General features: G+C 54.2%; 2 protein-coding genes across 7 annotated transcripts; one reads left to right on the forward strand and one right to left on the reverse strand.

Moving 5' to 3' along the window:
* NUP62 (nucleoporin 62) lies at positions 1 to 22,510 on the reverse strand. 3 transcript variants are annotated; one of them, XM_030821101.1, is made up of 2 exons: positions 22,359 to 22,510; positions 1 to 3,020 (listed from the first exon to the last, which is right to left on the reverse strand). In XM_030821101.1, the coding sequence occupies exon 2, from the start codon at positions 2,941 to 2,943 to the stop codon at positions 1,378 to 1,380; it is 1,566 nt and encodes a 521-aa protein (XP_030676961.1). In that variant the 5' UTR covers positions 2,944 to 3,020; positions 22,359 to 22,510; the 3' UTR covers positions 1 to 1,377. The 3 variants fall into 3 exon arrangements, with proteins under 3 accessions (XP_030676961.1, XP_030676959.1, XP_030676962.1); XM_030821099.1 differs by having other exon boundaries at positions 22,268 to 22,510; XM_030821102.1 differs by lacking the exon at positions 22,359 to 22,510 and adding an exon at positions 20,652 to 21,188.
* Positions 21,443 to 26,899, forward strand: ATF5 (activating transcription factor 5). Of its 4 annotated transcripts, none has more exons than XM_030821103.1 (3): positions 21,443 to 22,342; positions 23,671 to 23,967; positions 25,398 to 26,899. In XM_030821103.1, the coding sequence occupies exons 2-3, from the start codon at positions 23,790 to 23,792 to the stop codon at positions 26,057 to 26,059; spliced, it is 840 nt and encodes a 279-aa protein (XP_030676963.1). In that variant the 5' UTR covers positions 21,443 to 22,342; positions 23,671 to 23,789; the 3' UTR covers positions 26,060 to 26,899. The 4 variants fall into 4 exon arrangements, with proteins under 4 accessions (XP_030676963.1, XP_030676965.1, XP_030676964.1 ...); XM_030821105.1 differs by lacking the exon at positions 21,443 to 22,342 and adding an exon at positions 22,757 to 22,807; XM_030821104.1 differs by lacking the exon at positions 21,443 to 22,342 and adding an exon at positions 22,785 to 22,818.

Here is a 26,899-nt window from a genome sequence, read left to right on the forward strand (position 1 = left end):
TTTTTTGGTTTCACAATACATTTATTTAGAAAAGCAACATACAGTAACAGGTATTTCAGAGAATGCAGCAAAGTATAAAGATGCTTGGGATACAACCGCTGGCTTCTGCCTTCCACACACAGTGGGTTTTACTGTAACTGACTAGAGTCACTCTGGTGCCAGGAAGTTCCGAGCCAAGTCCGTGGCCACCACTGGAAGCTGTGGCTACCTCTGTGGACTGACGTTATGCTGGGCTTCATTGTTCTTTCATTTAACAAATGTGACAGGGACCGGGCTGGGGACACACAGGGGAACAACAGTTGGCCTCTGCCCATGGGAGCTCACAATCTAACAGCGAGATGGGGCACAAACGGCTAGCACAGGACAGCATAGCAAGTGCCACCCAAGGTACAGGCTCAGGGTGCTACGGGGACCTGCAAGAAGGCCACCTGAGCTTTGGGTAGCTGGGAAGGCTTCCTGGAGGAGGTGAGGCCCAAGGTAGGGGTGAGCCTGGGCCAGGCAAAAGGCAGGCCTCTCGGCTCCCGTCTGTGGTTCCTCAACACCCTGTGTGTGTAGGCCCCTCAGCTGACCGGTCTTCTGTGAAATTCTCCATCCCGCTGTCTGTTCTATTCACACTGTGCTGCTTTGTCTTGGTGGTTAGCTTTCGCAAGCACACATCTCATACTCCAAAACTAGGCTGCTATCTCCTGGGAGGTTGTTTTTTTTTTTGAGACGGAGTCTCTGTTGCCTAGGCTGGAGTGCAGTGGTGTGATCTTGGCTCACTGCAACACCTCCTGGGTTCAAGTGATCCTCCTGCCTCAGCCTCCCGAGTAGCTGAGATCACAGGCGCCCACCACACCTGGCTAATTTTTGTATTTTTAGTAGAGACGGGGATTCACCATGTTGGCCAGGCTGGTCTCGAACTCCTGACCTCAAGTGATCCACCCGCCTTGGCCACCCAAAGTGCTGAGATTACAGGGGTGAGCCACTGCGCCCTGCCTTGGAGGTTCTCTTACATTTGGTATTTTTTCATGACACCTATGACTATGCTTTGGAGATAGTGGCTGCCCCCACGACCCTGGCTGGGACCAAGACCATCAGCACTTCTCCATCACCAGGCTGAGCCAGGATGAGGTGGGTGGTCGCAGTAGGTGAAAAGGGGCCAAAGACACTCAAATGAAAGCCACAGAAGCCACACCTATGAGGCTGCTGCCTGGGTAGAGGGCCCAGAATACCTTCCTAAATGGAAAAAGGCAAAGCACACAGCAATCGTCTCAAGGGCGGTCATGTGAAAGACAGAAACAAACAAGTATCTTGCCACAACCCCAAACTAGACAACAGGGCGCATTCCCCTCATGGAACTCCCCGGGGACCTGCGGGCCCCAGAGCTGCTGTCGCTCAGTCGAAGGTGATCCGGAAGCTGCGCTCCTGCTCCTTGCGCCGGCCCTCGCACACCTTGGTCACCTCCTCCACCTTCCTCTGCAGCAGGGCCGAGTTCTGGTCAATCCACTGCAGTGAGTCCATGTGCGCGTTGAGGATCTTGCAGATCTGCTGCAGTGGGTCGCTGGTGTCGGCGGGGGCCCCGGACGTGTTCAGGTGCTCGATGATGTCCTTGAGATCCTGGGCCATGCGCTTGAGCTGTGCATCGATGTTCTCGGCCAGCTTGTAGGTTTTCTCACGCTCCTCGTCCGCGTGCTGCAGGTAGATGGTCCCGCTCTGCTCCTTGACCAACTCCTCCAGTGGGCTCAGCAGGTCTTCCAGCTCCTTCTGCTGGGACAGGATGAAGTCGAGCTCCTGGTCCAGCCTCTTCTGGTCCAGCTTCACCTTCTCCACCTCGCGGTGCAAGCTGGTGATCTTCTCTCCATTCTCGATCAGCGTGCGGTCCCAGGCGTTGACCTGGGTGGCCTGCTGGAGGAAGTGCCGCTCCTGGTCCTCTAGCTCCAGGCTCCATTTATTGATCAGGCTCTCCAGCTGCGCATAGGTCATGGCGGAGCTGGCAGCCGCCCCTGCAGCTGCACCAGGGCCAGGTGGAGCAGTCACGGCGGCTGCCGTATTACTGGGGATCCCGGCTGGCGCCAGTGGTTTTAAATTCAAGGCAAAGCCAGTGCTGCTGCTGCTGCTGCTGCTGGTGGTGGTGGTGGCGGTGGCAGTGGTGGATGTTGTTGTGGAGGTGCCGGAAGCTGCTCCAGGTGCCTTTAAGCTGAAGCCCTGTGTCCCAGCAGTGGGGGCTCCCGCTGTGGTCGCAGGGGTACAGAGGGAGAGTCCAGTGGTGGCAGACGAGGTTGGAGCAGTTGCTATTGATGCAAAGAGGGTGGGCCCAGTACTGGTGGTGGTGGCCGTGGGAGCAGCTGGCTGAGTGGCACCTGCTGTGGTGGCTGCTGGCGTGGCCGGAGTGAAGGGCAACGCGGCAGGTGCTGTGGGCTGCGCTGAATTCCCTGCTGAGCCAATGTTAAAACCGGAGGGTTGGGCTGTGCTTCCACCAGTGAATGAGAAGCCTCCAGATGTGGTGGCTGGAGCCACAGAGGTGGTGGAGGGGCCAAACACAAAGCCGGTGGGTGCCGTGCCCTGGCTGGAGGTGACGGTGCTCGATATGGCATTAGTGAGGTTGCTGCTGCCCAGCCCAAAGCCGCTGGGGTTTGCCACGGCTGGGGTGGCAGCTGTGTTGCTCAAGTTGAGCTTTGAAGCACCGATCCCCAAAGAAAATCCAGTTCCCCCCGAGGCAAGAGTTGCTGTTCCAAAAGCAAAGCCTGTCGTCTGTGTGGCCGGAGTCTGGGTGGCAAGTGAGAACAGGCCGGTGGAAGGGGTACTTGTGGCTGGTTGGGAGGGAGCCCCAAAATTAAACCCTCCAGTGCCAGAGGTGGAGAAAGAAAACCCTGTAGCAGGTGTGGTTGTTGCCGTCTTTGCAGTGCCAAACGTGAACCCGCCTGTAGGGGCCCCAGTGCCTCCAAAATTAAACCCGCTCATGGCTCCGGACTCTGGTGGCGGCAGCTACTCTGGCTCCCAAAGCAAATCCGTCGACGTCTGCAACCTTGGGAAGATTTCTAAAGCAGAGGAAGTGACATTGTCAGAGGGCAGTTTTGGAAAGGCAAGCTCAGTGGCATGACCGGGCACGGTCGGTTTGGAGGGTGGTGGGATGGGATGATACCATGCTGTGTAACCTAAACTAGGCTCTGCTGAATCGAGAAGGATCCAGAAGCACAAATGCACGCCCCAGGGGTCAGGTACGAGGAGCCCGGGTGCTAGGGACGTGCGTGGCCATGTTCAGCACAGTGGAAAGCTCCCACTCTGTGGAGGACGAGGCAGGAGAACAGGACCTTGGACCCCCCTTAGCCTGAGGAGGAGATCAGATTTGAGGCACTGCCACAAGCAGGACTAGGACACACAAGAACAGCTGTAGGACCTGCTCCAGTGTGGGACCCAGTGAGGTTCCCTGGCTGACTCTAGCAGGGTGTGAGCGGATCAACTCTTGCCACCCTGAGGACCTCTCTGGACCTCAGAGAGAGAGATGGGGCCAGGAACCCAGGCTGGATGGCAGGGTCTGGGCTGCTGAAGGCCCCCCAGGCCCACACCTGCACTCTCTAAGAGCAGGAGAGGACGCTGGAACGCGCCCTCCTAACTCAGGGGAGGTCTGAAACCCATGTGCTCAGAGCACAGATGCCCCTGGCTGCAGTGATTGGCTCAAGGATAAACTGAGACCTGAGCCAGCCAATCAGAGCCTCCCCTGGGGTTTTCGCCAGGCGTGGAAGGCAGTTGCCTCCTTCACCTGCAGATGTGGTGCAGAAGATTGCACCTGGGCCTCCCTTGGACACTTTCTCAACCATCTGCACACACTGGGACATCACTGGAGACCATGAGCCCCACCAGAGATGGGTGGGGGTGGGGGAGGGATAAAGAGCACCCCAGAAGCCCCATGGGCCACAGCATTTCCGTTCAGTTCAAACTGACTTGATTTTGGTAACGTCTAACCGAAAAATCTCCCAGTGGTGCCGTCTATCAGCGGGAAGGTCAAAGGTTACCTGGTGAGGAAAGGGTGAGAGGGACTGCTGAATAGGTGTGGTTTTTTTTTTCTTTTGGGAAAGAGTCTTGTTCTGTCATACCAGCTGCAATGCAGTGACATGATCACAACTCACTGCAGCCTCAACCTCCTGGACCCAAGTGATCCTCCCACCTCAGCCTCCCAGAGTAGCTAGGACTACAGGTGCATGCCACCATGTGCAGATAATCTTTCTTATTTTTTGTAGAAATGGGATCTCCCTCTGTTGCCCTGGTCTTGAAATCCTGAGCTCAAGCGATTCTCCCTCTTTGTCCTCCCAAAGTGCTGGACTACAGGCGTGAGCCCTAAAGATGATCAGAAGTATCCTTAGAAGACGGCTTTGACTGACTGGAGAACAGAAGAAAGCTTGTGGTGACGAGAGCAGACTGGAGTGATGCGCTTTGGAATCGGAAGATGGCAGAGAGCCAGGAGCCAGGGAAAGCAGAAGCAGCTCTAAAAGCTAGAAATGGAAAGAGGGAGGCCCTGTCTCAAAAAAAACAAAAGAATAATCAAAGTCAAGACTGAGAAGCCAAGTGCCAAACCCAGAGAAACACCCATGAGGTCTGTTTCCTCTTCCCTCTCTCCATGCCAGTTTTTAAATTGCTTGGTGTCTGTCCTCAGGAAATCCCCTTCTAGCTTGAGTAAGAGGCAACCTATCTCACTACCCCCACCCCTTCCACTGCACCCTTCTGCTTCCTCACAGGCCCCTAATTTTTGTTTCGTCTGCTCCTCCTTCTCCACACAGCCAAACAAGTCTGGGGAGATGACCCCAGGGCCAGCTGCACGCGCTCTGCCTTGTCTAAGCCAGTGGATCTCAATGGGTGTCCATCACCACTGATTGGGAGCATTCAAAACACACAAGGCTGTCAGTTCCACGAAGCCAGGCTCTCCGGGGCTGGGATGCTGTGGCCCTGGCATTTTCATAAAGCTCTCCTGGGGGATTCTGAGAAAGGTCTCTTCAAGAGGCCATGGCAAATGCCTGAGCCCCCAGGACTGCTGGGGCCTGGCCCGGCCTACATCCATTCCTCCCGTTGTGCGACAGAACAAAAGTCCTCACTGCTGAGCCACCTCAAGCCGGTGTGTTGTTACTGGCAGCTAAAGGCATCTGAGCAGCTACACCTACACATCTCAGTTCTCAAGAACTCAGCTTAAAAAAGCTTTTGCTATTAATAAGTTGTAGCTAAAATTTCCAAGAAGAGCATTTATAAAAAGCTCTTTGCAACTATGAAAAAACTACAAGAAAAACAATCTTCTGTGGGGACTTGCCTGGCTTAACAGTTCACTTTTTTTTTCTGAGACGAGAGTCTCGCTCTGTTGCCCAGGCTGGAGTGGAATGGCACGATCTCGGCTCACTGCAACCTCTGCTTCCCGGGTTCAAGCGATTCTACTGCCTCAGCTTCCGAGTAGCTGGGATTACAGGCGCATGCCCGGCTAATTTTGTATTTTTATTAGAGACGGTGTTTCTCCATGTTGGCCAGGCTGGTCTTGAACTCCTGACCTCAGGTGATCTGCCTGCCTCAGCCTCCCAAAGTGCTGGGATTACAGGTGTGAGCCACTGTGCCCGGCCAATAGTTCACCATTTATTAAGTGCTGCGCTGGTTTCCAATACTTCAGGTGCCAGGGATCTATTCACAATGGTGAACCCATACTGATCTAGCCCTGATCCATGCAGTTTAGATGTAATAGGGCCAGGTGAGGTGGCTCACGCCTATAATCCCAGCACTTTGGGAGGCTGAGGTGAGAGGATCGCTTGAGCCCAGGAACTCGAGAACAGCCTGGCCAACATAGCGAGATCCTGTCTCTACAAAAAAAAAAACCACACACACACAAAAATGAGTTGGCCGTGGTGGCAGGCGCCTGTAGTCCCAGATACTTGGGAGGCTGAGATGGGAGGATCACTGGAGCCCAGGGAGGTGGAGGCTGCAGTGAGCTGTGATTGTGCCACTGCACTACAGCCTGGGCAACAGAGTGAGACTCCATCTAAAAAAAAAAAATAGACATAGCATTACTCACCTTTTCCTAAAAGCAAACTTTGCAGCAGATCCATTTTACAAATGAGGAAAGTGAAGCCCAGAGTGGTTAGCTAAGCCATGGCCCCTGCCCTTGAGGCAGCCAGAGTCAAATGTCAGCTCTATAATCAGGGCTCAGGGCAGGGGCAGGGCTGGGTCACATGCTATGGGAACAGGTTCCAGGGAGAAGCTGAGCATTGCAGATGCAGCATCAGCCAGGGAAAGGATGGCGGGGGGAGACGCGCCGTCCACGCAGGAGGAAAGGCCTGTCTGAAGACAGGGAGGCTGAAACAGCAGACATGCCTCTGGGTGCTAAGTGATTTGGTGCTTCTGAAGGGAGATGTTTATGTGTGAAGGACTGACTTGCCAAGCGTGGGCTGTTCAAATCTGCACATTCCAAAGAGAGAAAATGGCCCTTGACCAGCTCCGGGAGAATCTCTATGTTCTTGAAATGTCCTGCCAGGTAAAAGCGCCTTTGTTTACCTGGGGCCTCAGGCCCCTCTAGACAGTCCATGTTTACGCTGTGACCTAGAGTGGGGGCTTTGGGTCATATGGTATCAGCACGACCTCTGGAGGGGCTGGAGTCAGCAGACCTCAGTTCAGCCACACGGGCGCGCCATGTCTACAGAACTGCTCCTCCCCACAACCCGGGCCGCCAACACTCCGTGTTACCATACGCTGTTGCTGGGAGAACTGAGCGCTGTCCGCGGGACTCTCTCTACCTGGAGAGGACAGCTGGAAGCTCGTGCCTGGTCTCTCTCGGGGCTTTTGCATCTCTCCCCTTTGCTGTTTTCAGTTTGTATCATTTCTCTGTAATAAACCGTGACCGTGACTGTGACTAGAAAGCTTTGCTGAGCTCTGTGAGTCTTAGCTCATCACTGAGCCGGAGGGTGGTCTTGGGGACTGTGGGCCACGTGACAGGTTGGAGAATTTGGCAGAGCTATACATATCATGCTAACGGTTCGGGCGTTATATTGAGCGAGCCGCAGGTGGACTTTATGGGTGTGGGGGAGGAACAGTAGGGGTAGAGGCTGGAGGCCAGGTGGCTTAGAGAAGACTGGGAGAAGGTCCAGGCCAAGAGCCCGAGGCCTGAACTGGGACTCAGAGAGGACAGCATCACAATTTGAGCAAAGTGTTAAATTTGCACTAAAACCACAGGGTCTATTCCCAGTCACCAAAGCCTGAACCAAGACCACAGGGTCTGTCCAGGTTAATAGTGACAGGCCAGGCATGATGGCTCACGCCTGTAATCCCAGCACTTTTGGAGGCCAAGGTGGGAGGATTGCTTAAGCCCAGGAATTTGAGGCAAAAAACAAAAAAAAAAGCCACAAATACTAGAACTTGGGAAGTTTCTCACAAATGCAAACTATTACGAGCTCTGATTCCGGAATTACCACATTTGCCAAAGGGGAGAGTTTCCTTACCAAAGAAGCTGATGGTGTTGGTGGCAGTGGGAGGAAGCAGGGAGGAACCCAAACTGAGGGAGTGGTGCATTTCCAGGGAAAGGAGGAGGGTATGCCTGGGCCTGTGCTCAGGGCCGGGTGGCTGTGACCATCTGTAGTTCACCCAGGCAGGACACAGCTCCAGAGAAGCGCTGCCTTGAGGTCACCAAGGGAAGCACTGGCAAAGCCGCCAGTCCCTTCCCTTCCTGCCTGCCCCAACATTTACCCTTGAGTTTCAAACAACACAGGCGCCTTCACAGCCCTGGGGACCCGGAGGGACACCCACTTGGGATTCAGCTGCAGAATCATCTGAATTCAGGTGGGTACATCCCACCCCCATCTGTGAGAACCAGGGTTCTTTGCTATCACCTCAGCCTTCAGTCAGCTCTACTACCTTACCTCCATCTGTGATTCTTGTGCCACTCCAAGTCCCAGTTTCTTTTTTTTTCTTTTGAGACGGAGTCTCGCTCTGTCGCCCAGGTTGGAGTGCAGTGGCGCGATCTTGGCTCACTACAACCTCTGCCTCCTGGGTTCAAGCAATTCTCCCACCTCAGCCTCCCGAGTAGCTGGGATTACAGGCGCCCACCACCATGCCCAGCACATTTTTGTATTTTTAGTAGAGACAGGGTTTCACCATGTTAGCCAGGCTGGTCTTGAACTCCTGACCTCAGGTGATCCGCCTACCTTGGCCTCCCAAAGTGCTGTGATTACAGGCGTGAGCCACTGTGCCCGGCCCCCAATCCCTTTCCTTAGATGCCTAGGACAGGAGTCTGTGCCTGGGAAAGAATACAGGAGACCTCAACTTTGAACCAAAAGAAAAGGAAGAATTAGGAAGGATGTGTGCTATGTGTTGGGGGGGGGGGTAGACAGAAAAACAGCCCCCAAACATGCCCACACTCTGATCCAGGACCCTGTCAACGTGACCTTACATGGCAAAGGGACTTTGCAGATGTGATGACCATGAAGAGGTTACCCTGGCTTATCCACGTGAGCCCCAGGTGACCACAAGGGTCCTTCAGGGAGGCAGGAGAGGAGCCAGAGGGAGATGTGCCTATGGAGGAATGGACTGAGAGACGCTGTGCTGCTGGCTTTGAAGATGAGGGGGCCACAAGCCAAGGAACACAGGCGGCTTCGGCCTCTAGAGCTGGAGAAGGACATAGCCTCTCCCCTAGAGTCTCCCAAAGGAACCACACACCATGCACCCATTTAGACTCCGGACTCCCAGCACTGTGAAAATACATTCCTGTTGCTTTAAACCACTACATTTGTTATGACTTTTACAGCAGTCACTAGAAACTAATGGGGGTATGTTGAGGGACAACAGAGAAAGAACAGAATGAAATCTAGATAGGTGGATGGGAATACACAGAGCAGAGTTGGGGTTGAGAAAAGGGCTGGGGTCAGGGGCAGGTCTGCCCTTGTGCATGGAGACCAAGGCGGCTGGTACAGAAAGGAAAGTGAGGTGTGACTGAAAATCCAGACATCCCCTGGTGCTGGGGCAACTCTGCCAGGGCTGTGGATGTGTGTGGGTGGATTGCCACCGACACCCAGCCATGACAGGCCATCTACGACGGGAGGGAAGGACAAGGTTGCCTCGGAACACAGAGGAAGCTAACGGTGGGGATGGGGTCGCTCCACTGGGCCAGATTTCCGCTTGTTCCCTGCTGTATTCGCAGCACCCGCAGCAGTGCCTGGTACACAGTAGGGACTCAGTAACAACCACTTACTAAGGACCTACTGTGTAACCGGTGCCGTGCCAGGAGCACTGCGCTGCAGCACACCGAGCCCTTCCTGGGTGGGAAACAAGTGCAGACTCCCCAAGGCCGCCCAGCAAACAGCAGCCCCACAATGGGAAACCAGAGCTTTCTGGGGCCAAATCTTGACATTCTGCCTGGGACGGGAAGGTTTCACTGAGGAAAAGATGTTAGAATTAAGTGTTGGCCAAGTGTGGTGGCTCACATCTGTAATCTCAGCACTTTGGGAGGCTGAGGTGGGTGGATTGCCTGAGATCAGGGGTTCGAGACTAGCCTGGTCAACATGGTGAAACCCCGTCGTCTCTACTAAAAATACAAAAATTAGGCTGGGCACAGTGGCTCACGCTTGTAATCCCAGCACTTTGGGAGGCTGAGGCGGGCAGATCACGAGGTCAGGAGATCGAGACCATGGTGAAACCCCATCTGTACTAAATATACAAAAAAAAATTAGCCAGACATGGTGGCGGGCACCTGTAGTCCCAGCTACCTGGGAGGCTGAGGCAGGAGAATGGCATGAACCCAGGAGGCGGAGCTTGCAGTGAGCCGAGATCGCGCTACTGCACTCCAGATTGGGCGACAGAGCGAGACTCCGTCTCGAAAAAAAACAAAAACAAAAACAGTAACAAAAATTAGCCTGGTATGGTGGTGTGTGCCTGTGATCCCAGATAGAGGTGGGAAGATGACTTGAGCCCAGGAGTTTGAGGCTGCAGTGAGCTGTGATCACGCCACCATACTCCAGCCTGGGCGACAGAGCGAGACCCTGTCTCAAACAAATAAAAAAGTTCTGGGAGGCACCTGAACAAAGGCCCACGGCATTTGGCTGACAGCCACCTGGTGGCACTGCTGACAACGCAGAGCCCAGAGCCCAGACGCGGGAAGGACAGGGTGCGGAGCTGTCTCCGTGGGACCTCCCCATTCCCCATGGAATTCATTATTTCAGATTTGGGGGAAGTATGACCGGTGGAACCAGAGAGACCAGAACAGGGGAGAAAAGAGCAGAGAGTGAGGGAGTGGAGAGGAGAGAAACAAGGGGAGATCAGAGATGGGCTGGGCCCAGCCCAGGGAAATTTGATTCCTGCTGAGGCTCGGATGCTGTCCTCGGACATTGCCTTCCCTCACTTGCCCTCCCGTGGGGACCTCTGGCCAGGACCATCTCCATGAGTGCTAGTGCTGGGATTCTCCATCTGCAAACTCCACAAGTCTAACTACTCTGCTTCTTAACTGTCTCCTGAATCAGTTCCTCTTTCCTTTGCGTCAAAGAAAATCCACCTAAACCTTGAAGAACAGATCAGCTCCAAGTCTGCCCTTCAAGAACTGAAGTCAACTGACCGACAGCTTCCTAAGTGGACCTTAGCCAAGGCAGATGCTCAAGCGGTCCAGGCCAAATGGCCAGACCAGAGTGCCTTGGGAGCATGAGGCCATGGGTGGGCTCTGGTGGGTCAGGGTCTGGGTTATGTTTGGAAAGACTCACCGAGACTCTGTGTGGGAGGAGTGAGGAGACTGTTGCAGTCGCCTGGCAGGAGCTGGTGGTGGCCTGTGCTTCCCTGTCCCACTCTCTTACATAATTACCCTGCCTGGGGTATGGCCAACCCCATTAGTGGAAAACAGAGCGGGCCGGGCACGGTGGCTCGCGCCTGTATTCCCAGTACTCTGGGAGGCCGAGGTGGGTGGATTACCTGAGGTCAGGAGTTCGAGACCAGCCTGACCAACATGGTGAAACCCCCATCTCTACTAAAAATACAAAAATTAGCCAGGTGTGGTGGCGCATGCCTGTAATCCCAGCTACTCGAGAGGCTGAGGCGGAGGTTGCAGTGAGCTGAGATCGTACTACTGCACTCCAGCCTGGGTGACAGATCGAGACTGTCTAAAACAAACAGACACACAAAACAAACAAAAACCCAAAGCCATGGAGAGGGTCTGCTTTCCTTTTTCTTTTTTTTTGAGACAGTCTCACTCTGTCATCCAGTGCAGTGGAATAATCACGGCTCACTGCAGCCTCGACTTTCTGGGCTCAAATGATTCTCCCACCCTAGCCTCCCATTAGCTGGGACTACAGGCATACGCTGCCATGCCCAGCTAATTTTCGATTTTTTTGTAGAGATGGGGTCTCACTGTGTTGCCCAGGCTGGTCTCCAACTCCTGGGCTGAGGCCATCCTCCCACCTCTGCCTCCCAAAGTGCCAGGATTACAGGCACGAGCCACCACGTCCAGCAAGGGTTGCTTTTCTAAGCCAAATCTGTGACATGGAATTCAGCTCCTCTCTCTCATCCCTATGTTCACCTCCACCAAAAGGCCACCTCTCCTCCACAGAACCAGGTATCCCCAACAGCAGGGAGGGAGGAAGGGACAGGGATACCTGTGGGTTTTCAACTGTCCTCTCTCTCCTCCTTAGGCCACCTGGCATTCTGGTCCCATTTTCCTCCCTGATGCCTTTCAACCTACAGGCGTAACCGACTTGCATTAAGGACCTGTGTGGGGACAAAGGAACAGGGTGTGTATAGCTGTGTGTCTGTCAGCTCCTCGGGGGAGAAGCTGTGATGGATCAAGCTGTCTTCCCCAGGCTGTCACTGGAACTTTTACTGCATGTTCAGATGTTTCAATGCCTAAATGTTCCTGTGTGCTCACTACCCAGGAGGCCGCACCACCCTGCCACAACCCAATGACATTGGTGGGCATTTAAAAAAATAAAAACTAGGCTGGGAACAGTGGCTCACACCTGTAATCCCAGCACTTTGGGAGGCTGGGGGGCCAATCACCTGAGGTCGGGAGTTTGAGACCAGCCTGACCAACATGGAAAAACCCCATCTCTACTAAAAAAATTACAAAATTAGCCAGGTATGGTGGTGCATGCCTGTAATCCCAGCTACTCGGGAGGCTGAGGTTGCAGTGAGCCAAGATCACACCACTGCACTCCAGCCTGAGCAACAAGAGTGAAACTCGGTCTCAAAAACCAAAAAACAAACAAACTAACTCATTTTGTGAATAGGTAGTATGTTCACATTGTTCTAACTCAAAAGGTACAAAAGGGAATACTGTGGCCTGTCTTCCCTGAGTCCCACAGCCACCCAGCCCTGCTCCCTGGAGACAGGCTGCTATTGCACGTCTTTGCAGAGACTTGCTGTGCATTTAAACAAAAGCGTGGTTTGCACTATCCCCACCTGTACACAAAAGGCAGCCTGCTAGATGCACTGTTCTGTACTGTTCTTTCTTTATCTTAGAAATCGTTTTAAGCAGGCTTATTCTCCTCGCCCGGGTAGATGAGAAAACCGAGGCCCTCAGAGGGGGCCGACTTGCCCAGGGTACCAAAATCCTGCCTCTGCCACTTGCTACACAGGACGGCCTCAAGGCAGTAGCTAAATGATTTGTGGATTCATTGGTTCTCAACGACAGCTAATTAGCAATTACTTTCTCCTTTCCACTCCCCAGGCCCAGAAGCTACCAAAGGAGCTCAGGTCGCAGGACCAACAGCAATTTTCCCCACAGGAAAAACGAATCAGCTAAGACAACCATGGAAAAGTCAGGAAACAGCCAGAGAGAGATTTTAAGGAAGATTCTAGAACCACCGCTCGCTCTTAATATAAAAGAATAGGACTGGAAGAGACTTGAGGAATACTCTGGTGCCAAGGCTTCTTCCTTTTTGGCCAACTTTTATTTCTTTCCCTTGTATTGAAAGATTTTTTTCTCCTCTACCTACTGCATTAAAAAATTTTTTTTTCTAAGACGGGGTCTCATTCTGTCTCCCAGGCTGGAGTGCAGTGGTGCAATCACAGCTCACAGCCTCGACCTCCCGGGCTCCAGTGGGCCTCCCATCTCAGCCTCCCTAATAGCTGGGATTACACGCGTGTGCCACCACACCAGCTAATTTTTTTTGAGACGGAGTCTCGCTCTGTCACCAGGCTGGAGTGCAGTGGTGTGATCTCAGCTCATCGCAACCTCCGCCTCCTGGGTTCAAGCTATTCTCCTGCCTCAGCCTCCCAAGTAGCTGGGACTACAGGCGCGTGCCACCACACCCAGCTAACTTTTGTATTTTTAGTAGAGACAGGGTTTCACCACATTGGCCAGGATGGTCTCAATCTCTCGACCTCGAGATCCGCCCACCTCGGTCTCGAAAAGTGCTGGGATTACGGGCGTGAGCCACCACGCCCGGCCCAGGAGTTTCTTTTCAGGGTGATGAAAATGTTCTAAAATTGATTGTGGTGATGGCTGCACAACTCTGTGAATGTACTAAAGCCACTAAGTTGGACACTTTGATAAATGGATATGGATTATACAGTATCTCAATAAAGCCACTCAACCAACCAACTGACCAACCAACCAGGGGGTGCTGGGAAGGGGTTGAGAGGCCGCAGTGAGGCTGTGGAGGCGGACAGGCATCAGGCTCAGAGCTGACTTTACCCCGAGGGCAATGGCTTGGGCAGAGTTTCTAACGGCAGGCCCATGCCTTCCTTGGAGTGGCTGGTAATGCTGGTTGAGAACAGGCTGGGGAAGAGCCTAGAGCTGAAATGCGCTGCTCAGCGGTGCAGGCACAGGACACCAAGGCCTGGAGAGGGACTGAGCCATCAGGGCTGAGGGACTGAGAGCAGCGGACAGGCGTGTGTGGCGGGGGAGGAACAGCGCACACCTGTGCCCCCTCCGCAGCCCCTCTTCTCGTCAACATCAGCTTCCCTGGGGAGAGGCAGTGATGCTGGTGGGGGAAGGAGGGAAGGGCCCAGGCCGGGCTGTGGTGGAGACGGTTGCTATGGAGGTTTCTCTGGGAACCAGGTGAAGGCAGCCAGAGGATGGGGGCAGGGTAGCTTTCATTTTGAGAACTGGAACCAAACACAGCCCCTTCCTGCCTCGGCGGCCATCTCCACACCCACATTTCATGGTATTTCTCATGCACTGGGCTGTTTCCAGGGCTTCACCTGTTCTCACACACTTAACTTTCCCTCAGCAATGTGATGAGGGGAACTACCATGGCTCCATTTAAAATAAGCAAACTGAAAAGGGGAGAGGACTTCATCACCTGCGCAAGTCCCACAGCCAGTAAGGGCTGGCCCAGGTGTCTGGCCCCACAGCTGAGCTCCTAACCGCACCGAGCCTCTCCAAAACATGGTCTTTTTTGCTCCCCATTGCCACCACCATCACTGTCCCCTGCCTCATCCAGTCCCCCTTCCCATTCTCCAGAGACTTCCTGGGCCATCTCCATGACCTTCCAGACCAGCCTGGGCTTCACTCTCAAATCTAATTCAGGATGATCCGCCCGCCCCAGCTGCAGATGATGGCCTGAGACGCCTGCAGGGAAGAGAGGGGCGTCCGCTGCTCGCCAACCCCCAACCATTCCTGCTCTGTGGTAGGTCAGGAAGAGGGCAAAGGAGTCTGCATCAAACTGGGCTAAGGCCTGGCACTCTGATGGCCGCTGACCTCAAAACTCTCCATGGGGGGTACCCCCGTGCCCACTGAGGGGGCACCTAGGGAGCCTAGGGGTCCCGTGAGGCCCTCCCACCGTGGTTCCCTGCCTCTGCCTCTCTCCCCGCAGCTCCGACCATGACCATCCATCCTATGAGTGCTGGCTGGGCTCAAGCCCAGGTACTTTCCTCCATGCCCAAGCGACCCTGTAGGAACCACGTATCCTGGGCCAGACGAATGCAGGAGCTGCCTCCTCTGGACGCAGCGGTGGCTCTCACCTCTCACCTCCCTTCCATCTTGGCAGGATGAGCGCATTTGCTGCGAGAAAGCAGCCCCGACGGCAGGGCCCTGGGGACCCAGGCCAGACCACTATGACCACGAGGGACCAAGACGACAAGTCCACTCCTGAATCACGCCTCAACACAGACACCACGATGTTCAAACCACAGAAACGACCAAACACCCCTCCTGGCTCAGCGCTGCTGGCTGTTTATCAACTAACGGCACTAGCTCCCTTTGCTTCTCCGGGCTCGAGGTCAAACAGATCCGAGTCATGGGCTTGCGCCTGACACAGCCCAACTCCTAAAGTTAGCCCAAACGCCCCCTTATCGAGGTGCCCTGCGGGTCCCTGTGGGGGACAGTCTTCTGCCGCAATAAGCAATGTGCTCCTGGTGGCCTCTGGCTGGGGGCATGGGGACTAGGAAGAGAGTAGTAAGACACCAGCCTCACTTCCAGCAGGCATCCTGAACCTCAGGAAGGATTCTTTAGGCCTCCTCTGCTCCCCAGAAACACTGTCCTCCCCCTACTTCACATGGTACCGGGCTGTGCCGGAAAGAAGCCCTGCTCCGTCTCACTGCTTGTAAAGTCCAGCACAGAGGGGACCAGCCTCAATCCTCGGAGACTCTTGGAATGAGGGCTCGGTTCCTTTTGCTCTCTGCTATGGACAGAGGATGACAGCTGTAGGGAGGGGAAGTCACAAAGGGCCAGCAGCCTAAGTCCTGTCCACACTGGTGGTTTGCTGGGGTTTTCCAGGTTTTTCTGAATTACTTACCTACCTTTAAAACTTGGATCTCACAGAAAAAACAAAACAAAACTGGATTTCCAGCTTCTCCTGTGAAACCAGCAGCTTTGCACCACCAGCGCTGCCAGTGTTGCTGTGGCCCCGGTGCCTTTCAGGGGCCCAGGTGCTTCTGGGAGCCACCCCTCCCTCTGGGCCTGACACAGGGCCGGAGGTGGTCAGCAGTTCACTGGTCCAGGCCTCTTCCCATGTCAACCCCCTGCCCCTCCACACTACCCTGAGGTGGTTCTATGATTGTGCCCATTTTACTGATGAGGTGACCACAGGTCGGGGGGTACTGCATCTTGTCCCAGGCCACTAAGCGGTGAGTGATGGCATCCTGGGCTCTAGGACACTGGTGTCAGTTGTTATCAGTTTGCTGTGTCCTTTTTTTTGCCTAAGAGCTGTGACTGCTTCTACTGAAGGGACAAGGGCGGGCACAAGGGAGGGAAGGGGCTCTGGAGGACTGCAGGCCACGTGGCAGCCTGAGCTGTCTCCCAGCCCCCGCGTCATCCTCTCCCCAACTGAGCTGGCCTTGGCCTGCCTGCCCTTGTTTGCCAGGACTCCCACCTTCAACCCCGGCACCCCTGGCCTGCGTGACCCAGTTACCCTCCCTGGCTCCTCTCAGGGACCTCAGTATCACATTCGCTGGCCTCTGTGCTGAGCAACTCATTAGAAAATCTATTGATGCCTACGGAAATAGCAGCACAGGGCGGGGGGTTGTGGGGAACGATTCTGGGAATGAGGAGGGCCCTGACTTTGCCCTCGAAGCGTTCGGGGGAGCAGTCACGTAGGCAGACACCTGTGCGAGGCGGATCTGAAAGCAGAAGCAGGCGTGGCGGGAACAGAGGAGAATCACACACAGACCTGAGCTCCGGCAGGCGCTGGCTTCACTGATGCCATCTCCACAGCGCTCCCACACCAGGCTCCAGAGCGGGAACTACTGCTTGCTGGGCACTTCCCGTATGCCAGGCCCCACTCTAGGTATTTCGCACATTTACACATTTAATCCTCAAAACCACCGTCTGCAATGGACCATCTCATCCCCATTTTACGGAGGGGAAACTGAGTCACACAGAGAGGATGCCACTTGCTGAGGGTCACAGAAGTGGTGGAGTTGGGGTGTGAACCCAGCAGGCTGGCTCTAGGGCCCATGCTCTGACCCACGCTGCAGAAGGCAGCCAAGGCTCAGGCAGATGAGGGCGCTGCCTGCACTCCAGTCTACAACTGAGTGCTGGGCCCAGGACCAGAACCCAGGTCTGTCTGATGCAAAACTCGGAGCCTTTTCCATCATGCCAGGAGGTCGCCTTGATTGGGAAAGCAGTGAGGGGTTGCGACAATAGCAGGGCGATGGCACGGTGCAGGTGCAGGCGGGAATCGATAGCGTCTGGCAGCGGTGAGCAGCAGCAAGCCTGAGGTGAGGGTCGGGGCTTGGAGGCCTCCCAGAGACTACACAATGGGCCTCGGGGCCCTGGAAGCTGTGCAGCATGGTGGAGGCTGAGGTCCCATCTAACTGGCAGTGTGATTTTTCACAACTCCCCTTAGCTCTCGGGACCTCAGTCTTGTCTCCTGCTAACAAGCCTCTGTGATCTTAGGCCCCTTCTTGGCACCGAGCCTCAGATTCTCAGGGTCCTGCATGGATGGCTGATCTCCCTCCCTCTCCACACCCCCCCTACTCTTGCTGTGCTGGGGTTCTCCCTTATCCAAGGCTCTGCTAACCAGGAGCGGTTGCCAGGTGTGCTGGGGTCCCCAGAGAATCCCCCAACTCCCCCTCCCCGTCAAACAGCCAGGGCTGATGCAACCTGCCTGCAACCACCGCCTCACTCCCCAAGCCAGGCCCCTCCGCACCGAAAAAGAGTCCCCAGTAGCCCCACCCTTGCTTCAAACCCCAGCTCAGGAGTTGAAGGGGAGCTCGAGGCTGGGGGAGGCCAGGACACGAGTCCTGAAGGGGCCACAGGCCTGGGTCGGGAATGTGCACACGAGGGGACTCAGGGTTCGAAGATCTGGGGAGGAGGGTCACAGGCAACCACTGATGACCCGCTGTGAACTAGAACAGGCTGGGAGGGGCTGGAGAGCTAAGGGTGCCAACTGGCACCCACTCACCCTGAGTCCAGCTGCTAAGTCTGGCTGGGCTGAAGTGGGTGGGACCCAATAGCTAGAGAGAGAAGGCGGCAAAAGGGTGGGGAGGGGAAGCAGAGTCCCTGCCCAGACACCTCTGCAGCCAGCATAAACTGCACATAGCCAGCAATGCAATTCTCCTACTGACCAAGTTATTAAAAATTACCCAGGCCGTGCCAGGCGCGGTGGTTCACACCTGTAATCCCAGCACTTCGGGAGGCCGAGGCGGGTGGGTCACCTGAGGTTGGGAGTTCGAGACCAGCCTGACCAACATGGAGAAACCCCATCTCTACTAAAAATACAAAATTAGCCATGTGTGGTGACGCATGCCTATAATCCTAGCTACTCGGGAGGCTGAGGCAGGAAAATCTCTTGAACCCAGGAGGCAGAGGTTGCGGTGAGCCGAAATGGCGCCATTGCGCTCCAGCCTGGGCAACAAGAGCAAAACTCCATCTCAAAGAACCAAAAAAAACTAAAAAACAAACAAAACAAAACAAAAAACCCAGGCCGGGCACAGTGGCTCAGGCTTGTAATCCTAACACTTTGGGAGGGCGAGGCAGGAGGATCGTTTGAGCCCAGGAATCAGGAATTCAAGACCAGCCTGGGCAACATAGTGAGACTCCCCCATCTCTACTTTAAAAAAGCATCCCACCTGGCCATCCTCTCAATATCCTGCAATCCCAGTCTGAGACAAAACCAAATGGAAGCACATTCCATAAAATACCCAACCAGCATTTTTCCAAACTGTCAAGGTCATGAAGGACAAGGAAAGTCCAAAACCAGTCACAGGCCAGAGGAGGCTGCGGAGCTATGATGCCTAAATATAACGTGGCACTCTGAAGGCATCCAGAAGGAGCAGAAAGGGCATTAGGGAACAACTACCAAAATCAGAATCAAGTGTGGTCAGAATCAAGAATGGCATTTGGTCAACGGTAACATACTGATGTTGCCTTGGTTGTGACAAATGTGGCAAAGTAATGTAAAATGTTAATGGGAAAAACTAAGTGAAGAGCATATAGAAATTCTCCGTATTATCTTTGCAACCTTTCTGTTGAGCCAATCTACAATTATTCCAAAATAAAAAATTTTATTTAAAAAATAACCCCCTTGGGTGCGGTGGCTCACGCCTGTAATCCCAGCACTTTAGGAGGCCGAGGCAGGCAGATCACGAGGTCAGGAGTTCGAGACCAGCCTGACCAACGTGGTGAAACCCTGTATCTACTAAAAATACAAAAATTAGCCAGGCGTGATGGTGCGTGCCTGTAATCCCAGCTACTCTGGAGCCTGAGGCAGGAGAATGGCTTGAACCCGGGAGGCGGTGGTTGCAGTGAGCTGTGACGGCACCACTGCACTCCAGCCTGGGCAAGAGCGAGACTCCGTCTCAAAAAAAAAAAAAAAAAGCTAGGTCTTGCTTAAGGCTGGGTGTGGTGGCTCATGCCTGTAAATCCCAGCATTTGGGGAGGCTGAGGTGGGTGGATCACTTGAAGTCAGGAGTTCAAGACCAGCCTGGCCAACATGGCAAAACCCCGTCTCTACTAAAAATACAAAAATTAGCCGGGCGTGGTGGTGGGCGCCTGTAATCCCAGCTACTTGGGAGGCTGAGGCAGGAGAATTGCTTGAATCTGGGAAGTGGAGGTTGAGGTGAGCCAAGATCATGCCATTGCACTCCGGCCTGGGCGACAGAGCAAGACCCTGTCTCAAAAAAACCAAACCAAACCAAACCAAACCCAGTCCCCACGTACAATCTAGAAGGTCTTCTTAGGAGAAGATTCTGCCACCGGGGGGCGGGTAGGGCACGTCTGTGCATCCTTACCACTGGCAGTCTGCCCAACAGTCTACCCTTAATTCCATCTGCTTTTGTTCAAAAATCTATACAGCAATGGAATGAGAACACATCCACCTTAATTACAGCAATAACAATAACCACTTTTATGTAGCACCTACTGTGTCCCAGGCATTAGTCTTTAACTGCTTGACACGGATTAACTCATTTAATCCTTGTAACAGCCCTAAGAAGTAGGTACTTTTTTTTTTTTTTTTGAGAGGAGGTCTCACTCTGTCACCCAGACTGGAGTGTGGTGGCACAATCTCGGCTTACTGCAACCTCCGCCCCACCCCAGGGTTCAAGTGATCCTCCTGCCTTAGCCTCATGAGTAGCTGGGACCACTGGTGCAAACCACCACACCCGGCTATTTTTTTGTATTTTTGGTAGAGACAGGGTTTCACCACGTTGCCCAGGCTGGTCTCGAATTCCTGAGCTCAAGCAATCTGCCCAGTCAGCCTCCCAGCGTGGTGGGACCACAGGCATGAGCCACCGTGCCTGGTCCAGAGGTAGGTATTCTTAATGCCACTTTGTACCACAGGGGAAACTGAGGCACAGGGAAGGGAAATGGCTAGGGTCACACAGCTAGTAAGAGGGGTGCAGTCAGGTTTTGAACTCATATAATCTGGCTCCAGAGTCTATGCCAGGGATGTATAAAATTTGGCTTCCTGGGGCCACATTGCAAGAATTGTCGTAGGCCACACATAAAATACACTATTGATAGCTGATGAATTAAAAAAAAAAATCGCAAAAAATTCTCATGTTTTGGGAAGGTTTACACATTTTTGTTAGGCTGCATTCAAAGCTGTTCTAGGCCGCATGCGGGCCCACGGGTGGGACAAGCTCAGTCTATGCTCTTAGCTGCTACTCTGTATACTGCCTCAGTGATAACACAGCTCCTATAGGCCCAAGAAAATATAGGGCAAGTGATCAAATACTGGCAGAGTGGACAGTAAGTGCTCTAAGGGAAGGTGGTCAGATCCCAAGAAGGACTTCTTGCCCGCAACAGGTAAGGGAGGAGAAAGAAGCTTGTGTGTAACGCTCAATACCAGGATTCCTCCACCTTCTCTGGACCTTGATTCAGTCTCCTAACTGCCACAGAAGGGATGAAAGTTGAACTCCAGTTGGGATTCCCGATGTGGATGGGACAAGGTGGGTTTCTGCAACAGAGAAAAGACCGACATCCACCTCGGCTGGTGGAGGGCCCAGTGAGAAGGGGCAAGATGGCTACCCTCTGACTAAAGGGAAACGGAGATCTTCCGTTTTTGGCAGGGCTGGGACATAGTTCCTATCCAGTGGAGGCTGAAGGACGGTTTGAAAGGAAGCCAAGGGCAAGGGATGGAGAAAAGGACGCAACTGGGGCCTAGATGTCTGAATCCCTGCCAGGGGATGGGGCCTGGGCACCCATCATTTGGAATGGAAGATGACGATGGCTGGAAACACACTTTAGAGGAATGAGGGAGACAGAAGAATGACAGCAGGTATTGGACAGTCCAACGTCTGCGGCTCTTGCAAGGCGTAAGGAAGAAGTGAGACTGGGCCCCAGAGTTCCTATTAATAAAATATGCTGAGACCGGGCGCGGTGGCTCACGCCTGTAATCCCAGTACTTTGGGAGGCCAAGGCGGGCGGATCACGAGGCCAGGAGATTAAGACCATCCTGGCTAACAAGGTGAAACCCCGTCTCTACTAAAAATACAAAAAATTAGCCGGGCGTGGTGGCAGTCGCCTGTAATCCCAGCTACTCGGGAGGCTGAGGCGGGAGAATGGTGTGAACCCGGGAGGCGGAGTTTGCAGTGAGCCGAGATAGCGCCACTGCACTCCAGGCTGGGCGACAGAGACGGAGAGACTCTGTCTCAAAAACAAAAAAGTTGAACAGGAATGTATGAGTTGAGCTCTGTGCATAAGGCTTGCCGGACATCGTCTTACTTGAGTCTCATAAACCCACCAGGAGAGTTCATTTTTCTTATTTTACAGATAGGGAAATGAAGTAAGAGAACTTAAGTTATTTGCCCGAGGCCATCCTGGCAGGTCTGTGTTTGGGAGAGCGCTGTGACTCATGCTGGACTCTAACCCACGAGGGTTTCTCAGAGTCAGCAGCTGGGGGATGAAGAGATGAAAAGTGTGACTGGCAGGAAATTCTGCAAGCAAGGAAAGGAAAAGAGAAATTAACTGGTGCAGGTCTGCGGGAAGCGAATGAGGCTGGATCCTCAAAATCACAGGAGGAAGCAGGCCCAGACTTCAGAGGCAGAAAGAGACAGAAACCAGAGCTTAGAGTCAGAAGGAGGAGGAAACCAGACCCTGGAGCCACGAGGAGAGGGCTGGATCCCCGGCTCAGAGGGAGGAGGCCGGATCCCCAGCTGAGAGGGAGGAGGGGCCCAGACCCTAGGAGTGGGAAGGAAGGGTTCAGATCCCCTGATCCCCAGGAGGAGGGGACCCGGCTGCCTCCCGGTTGGGGCCGCGCGAGGGCGGGGCGCGGAAGGATCCAGGCGGGCCGTGCTGCGCCACGCGGAATATATCTGTCCCCAGTCCCCGGGGCCGCCTCATTCCCTGTCTTCGGATCACAGTCTCTTCTCACTACAGCGTCGCCGCCTCTGCCTGCAGTAGCCCCGACCATGGCTCTGTAGCCCCGACCCCTTTGTGCCCCCGGCCCGTCTCCGCGCTCACCACGCCTGCGTTCTCCGCTGCCACCTTCTTTCTTCAGCGGAGGCTGCCGCCGCCTCTCCTTGCTGCAGCCATGGAGTGAGTAACCGCTTACCTCTCCTTCTCCAACCGCCTTTCCCGCCCTTTCGCAGCTCGTGGCCCTCTTTAGGGAGCCCTGGGGGGTGGGGAGCCGCGAATGGGGAATCACGGTCGCGCAGGCGCATAGGAGGTACGGTGGGCCGAAGGCGCGCGGTTGCGCATGCGCACCGGGCCCGGGGCCGGGTGGGAGAGTTCTAGACTTGATGTTTGTCAGCCCGCGTACAGCTGGGCCTGCGCACTCCAGGGGAAGGTGTGTGTGTGTGTGTGTTTTTTTTCTAAACGATTCTGCGTGCTTGGTTGTTCTTGCGCAGTAGCCCATCAGTGCCCCGTAGTGAATGAGCTGCGGGTCCTGAGTGGCCGCACATGCGCACTGATCCTTAAGAGGGCGGAAGTGTAAAAGCAATTGGACCACTCGGGCGACGTAGCATGCGCTTTGGCCCTCGGCGCAGAGCCGCGTGTGGACAGGTGGCGTTCGGGTAGCCGTTCTCCGCCTGCCCCCTCTACCATCCTCCACCCTCCCTGCTCCACGTTGCCCTGGCTCACAGCCCAGCTTCCTTTCTTTTAAACCAGGCACCTGCTGAGGCTGGGACTGGCTTAGATTGACAGGGCAGAAGGCGGGGCCTAGAGCCAACCCTCTAAGTGGGTGGGGCTAGAACCACTGTCGTCACGATGGGTGGGACTTCGGAAGCCCGCTGTGAGAAGGGGCGGGGCCAAGCCAATCTTTAGCTGAGGGGTGGGGTTTCGATGTGGCAAAGAGGCGGGGCCTCGGGGAATCGGGGAGGGGCGGAGCTAAATAAACAATGGGGGCGGGGCTTGGAGGGGCAGGGGAAAGCGAGGAGTAGGATTTGAGTGGATAACATTGCTGAAGGGCTGGGGCCTGGGGCAGTTCCCCTGGGAACTGGTTTGGGATGGAAGCTAGGAAGGCAGTGGGGCCAAAAGGAAATATTTTAGAGGAAGGGGCGTGGCTGGAAGATGTCCCTGAGATTGAGTTTTTCCTTGAGGCGAAATATTCTGAGGTGGATGGGAGGGGCCTGAGGTAATTCCCCTGGGAGACCTTTAGGTTTCCGTATTGGGGGAAGGGATGGGGCATCGGTCCTACCTTAGGACCTAAAGAAGTTCCCTTGGGAGTGGGTGGGGCTCAGAGATTTGGGTAAAGAAAGGGCAAATTTAGAATTCCGAGAGGCTGAGGCTTAGTGTTCTAATACGTGGTTGGAAGGGGGAGGGAGGAGCCCCATGGACGTGCCTGGGTGTGTGGCTTGGCTTCCCCATGATTTTGGCCGGTGGATGAAGCTGTCCTGACCCCACCCACTCTTGTCTCACACGTGTAGGTCTTCCACTTTCGCGTTGGTGCCTGTCTTCGCCCACCTGAGCATCCTCCAGAGCCTCATCCCAGCTGCTGGTGCAGCCTCTCCTGTTGCCATCAGTGCCCAGCACCTGTGCTACAACCATGTCACTCCTGGCGACCCTGGGGCTGGAGCTGGACAGGGCCCTGCTCCCAGCTACCGGGCTGGGATGGCTCGTAGACTATGGGAAACTCCCCCCGGCCCCTGCCCCCCTGGCTCCCTATGAGGTCCTTGGGGGAGCCCTGGGGGGCGGGCTTCCAGTGGGGAGAGAGCCCCTGGCAGGTAAGGGCAGGTGGAAAGTGGAGCTGGGGAGTGGAGGGCAGGGGAAGATTGGGGAGGAAGAACTCATCCATATATTCAATAAATATTGAGTGCCTACAATGTGCCAGGCACTGTTTTAGGTGCTGAGGATACGGCTGGGAACAAGAAGAACATGGTCTGTGCCTTCCAGCAGCTCACACTGTGGGGAGTAGACCAGAGATAAATTAAATGACAGTGTATTGGAATAAGTCAGAAACACCTAGCAGCTGAGCTACAAAATGACAAAGGGGACCTAATATAGAATGGGTAGCCAGAAAACCTCCAAGTAGGTAACATGTTGACCAAGGCATAAATGATGGGAAGGAAGCCAGGCATGATGGCCTGTAATCCCAGCACTTTGGGAGGCCTAGGTGGGGAGAATTTAGTCCAGGAGTTCAGGACCTGGGCAACATAGCAAGACCTCATATCTATAGGAAAAAAAATTAGCCAGGCATGGTGGCACACGCCTGTAGTCACAGCTACTTGGGGGGCTGAGGTGGGAGGATCTCTTGAGCCTGGGAAGTCTAGGCTGCAGTGAGCCAAGATGATGCCACTGCACTGCAGCCTGGGCAACAGAGTGAAACCCTATCCCTTAAAATAAAAAAAAGTAGGGAAGGAATGAGGAAAACACCCAAGGGAAGAGCATTTTAGTTGGAGGGAACTGCATATGCAGAAGCCCTGAGGAGGCAGGAATCATTTCATTCATTACTGTATCCCAAATGCTTGGCACATAGTGGGTTTTCAATAATTAATGAGTAAAGATGAAACAAGGTGTATGTGTGTGTATCTGTGTGTGTAATGTGATCTAGTTTGCCTTTTAAGAACAGAGAATAAATAGAGACACCACAGATACAGAGTACTCGGTAAAGGAGATGTTGGAATGGTTAAAGAAATGCTTGATTGACTGTTGCTTGAGTCATTGGTTGGTTGGCTGGTTCTTTCTTTTTTTATTTTTTAATTTTTTTTTTCCCCTGGACCGTCTTATGGGTTAAGACTGATTCTTTCATTGGCTAATTTGTTGGGTTTTGGTTAACTGGTTCATTGGTTGATTAATGGGTTGATTGGTTGGTCGACTGATTTATTTGGTTGGTTGACTGATTCCCTGACTGATTGGTCGACTAGTTCATTGGTTGATTGGTTGGTTGGTTGGTTTGTTAGTTGGTTGGTTGATTGCTTGGTTGACTGGGTGGTTAGATGGTTGATTGTTGGTTGGTTGGTTGGTTGGTTGGTTGACTGGTTTATTGGTTTATTCACTGGTTTGTTGGTTTATCGACTGGTTTGATGATTCAGTGGTTAGTTGTTTTACTGAATGAATGGGACAGATGTGCCTGAATGAGACGTGAGTGAGTACCCAACTAGGCAGAAGACCAGCAACTCAGGGAATTTTGTGTCCCTCCCCACTTTAATCCCAGGTGATGGCTTCTCTGACTGGATGACTGAGCGAGTTGATTTCACAGCTCTCCTCCCTCTGGAGCCCCCCTTACCCCCAGGCACCCTCCCCCAACCTTCCCCAACCCCACCTGACCTGGAAGCTATGGCCTCCCTCCTCAAGAAGGAGCTGGAACAGATGGAAGACTTATTCCTAGATGCCCCGCTCCTCCCACCACCCTCCCCGCCGCCACCACCACCACTCCCACCAGCCCCCTCCCTCCCCCTCCCCCTCCCCTCCTTTGACCTCCCCCAGCCCCCTGTCTTGGATACTCTGGACTTGCTGGCCATCTACTGCCACAACGAGGCCAGGCAGGGGGAGGTGGGGATGCCGCCTCTGCCCCCGCCACAGCAGCCCCCTCCTCCTCCACCTCAACCTTCTCGCCTGGCCCCCTACCCACATCCTGCCACCACCCGAGGGGACCGCAAGCAAAAGAAGAGAGACCAGAACAAGTCAGCGGCTCTGAGGTACCGCCAGCGGAAGCGGGCAGAGGGTGAGGCCCTGGAGGGCGAGTGTCAGGGGCTGGAGGCACGGAATCGCGAGCTGAGGGAACGGGCAGAGTCTGTGGAGCGCGAGATCCAGTACGTCAAGGACCTGCTCATCGAGGTGTACAAGGCCCGGAGCCAGAGGACCCGTAGCTGCTAGAAGGGCAGGAGTGTGGCTTCTGGGGGCTGGTCCTCAGCTCTGGCCCCATCATCCCCCTGCCTCCACCTTCATTCCAAACCCCTCTCGGCCGGGCGCAGTGGCTTATGCTTGTAATCCCAGCACTTTGGGAGACCAAGGCAGGAGGATCGTTTGAGGCCAGGAGGTCAATACCAGCCTGGGCAACATAGTAAGACCCTGTCTCTATTAAAAGAAAAAAATCAACCCTTCTTCCCCACAAAACCACCCAACTCCTCTCTACTTTTATCCTTTCATCCTCTCTCTGCTTTTATTACCTCTCTTGGGTATTTCTGGATCTTCTTCCCTCTTCTCTCGTCCAAATCATGAAATGTTTGGCCTTAGTCAATGTCTATGCCCATCATGTAACAGCCGAGGCACTGAGGCCCACAGGGAAGCAGCTGGGAGCTTGGAAACCTGGTCTCTTGAATTTCAAACCTGGTTTCTTGCAGGTGGTTGTCTGGGGTGGGTGGAGTGGCGACAGGACAGAGTTGAAGGACTATGCAAACGAGGAAGTAAGTCAGGGCGGGCTTTGAGAAGGGTACCCATATCCTACAGGCAAAAAGCAGGCTAGGCGGCCTTGGGACACTACGCTAAGGGAGGGAGCCTAAAGGCAGCCGGGTTTGCAGTGCGGGAAGATGAGCAGGCCCGTGGGAGGAGGGGGGCAGGGCAGGGCTGTAGTTGGTGACCGGGTGTTCATTTTAGCTCTGAGAAAAAAAATCAGTGTTTTGTGAAGGTGTTGGAGAGGGGCTGTGTCTGGGTGAGGGATGGTGGGGTACTGATTTTTTTGGGAGGTTATGAGCAAAAATAAAACATTTCCTCTGG

The sequence above is a fragment of the Nomascus leucogenys genome, chromosome 10 (assembly GCF_006542625.1).
Source record: "Nomascus leucogenys isolate Asia chromosome 10, Asia_NLE_v1, whole genome shotgun sequence".
Taxonomy (NCBI): Eukaryota; Metazoa; Chordata; class Mammalia; order Primates; family Hylobatidae; genus Nomascus; species Nomascus leucogenys.

What these genes read in the sequence shown, in the direction of transcription:
- NUP62 (XM_030821101.1), bottom strand. Translation starts at nt 2,943, where the DNA reads ATGAGCGGGTTTAATTTTGGAGGCACTGGGGCCCCTACAGGCGGGTTC.
- ATF5 (XM_030821103.1), top strand. Translation starts at nt 23,790, where the DNA reads ATGTCACTCCTGGCGACCCTGGGGCTGGAGCTGGACAGGGCCCTGCTC. An exon ending in GGGGAGAGAGCCCCTGGCAG is followed by an intron (nt 23,968 to 25,397) that starts GTAAGGGCAGGT and finishes CTTTAATCCCAG; the next exon opens with GTGATGGCTTCTCTGACTGG.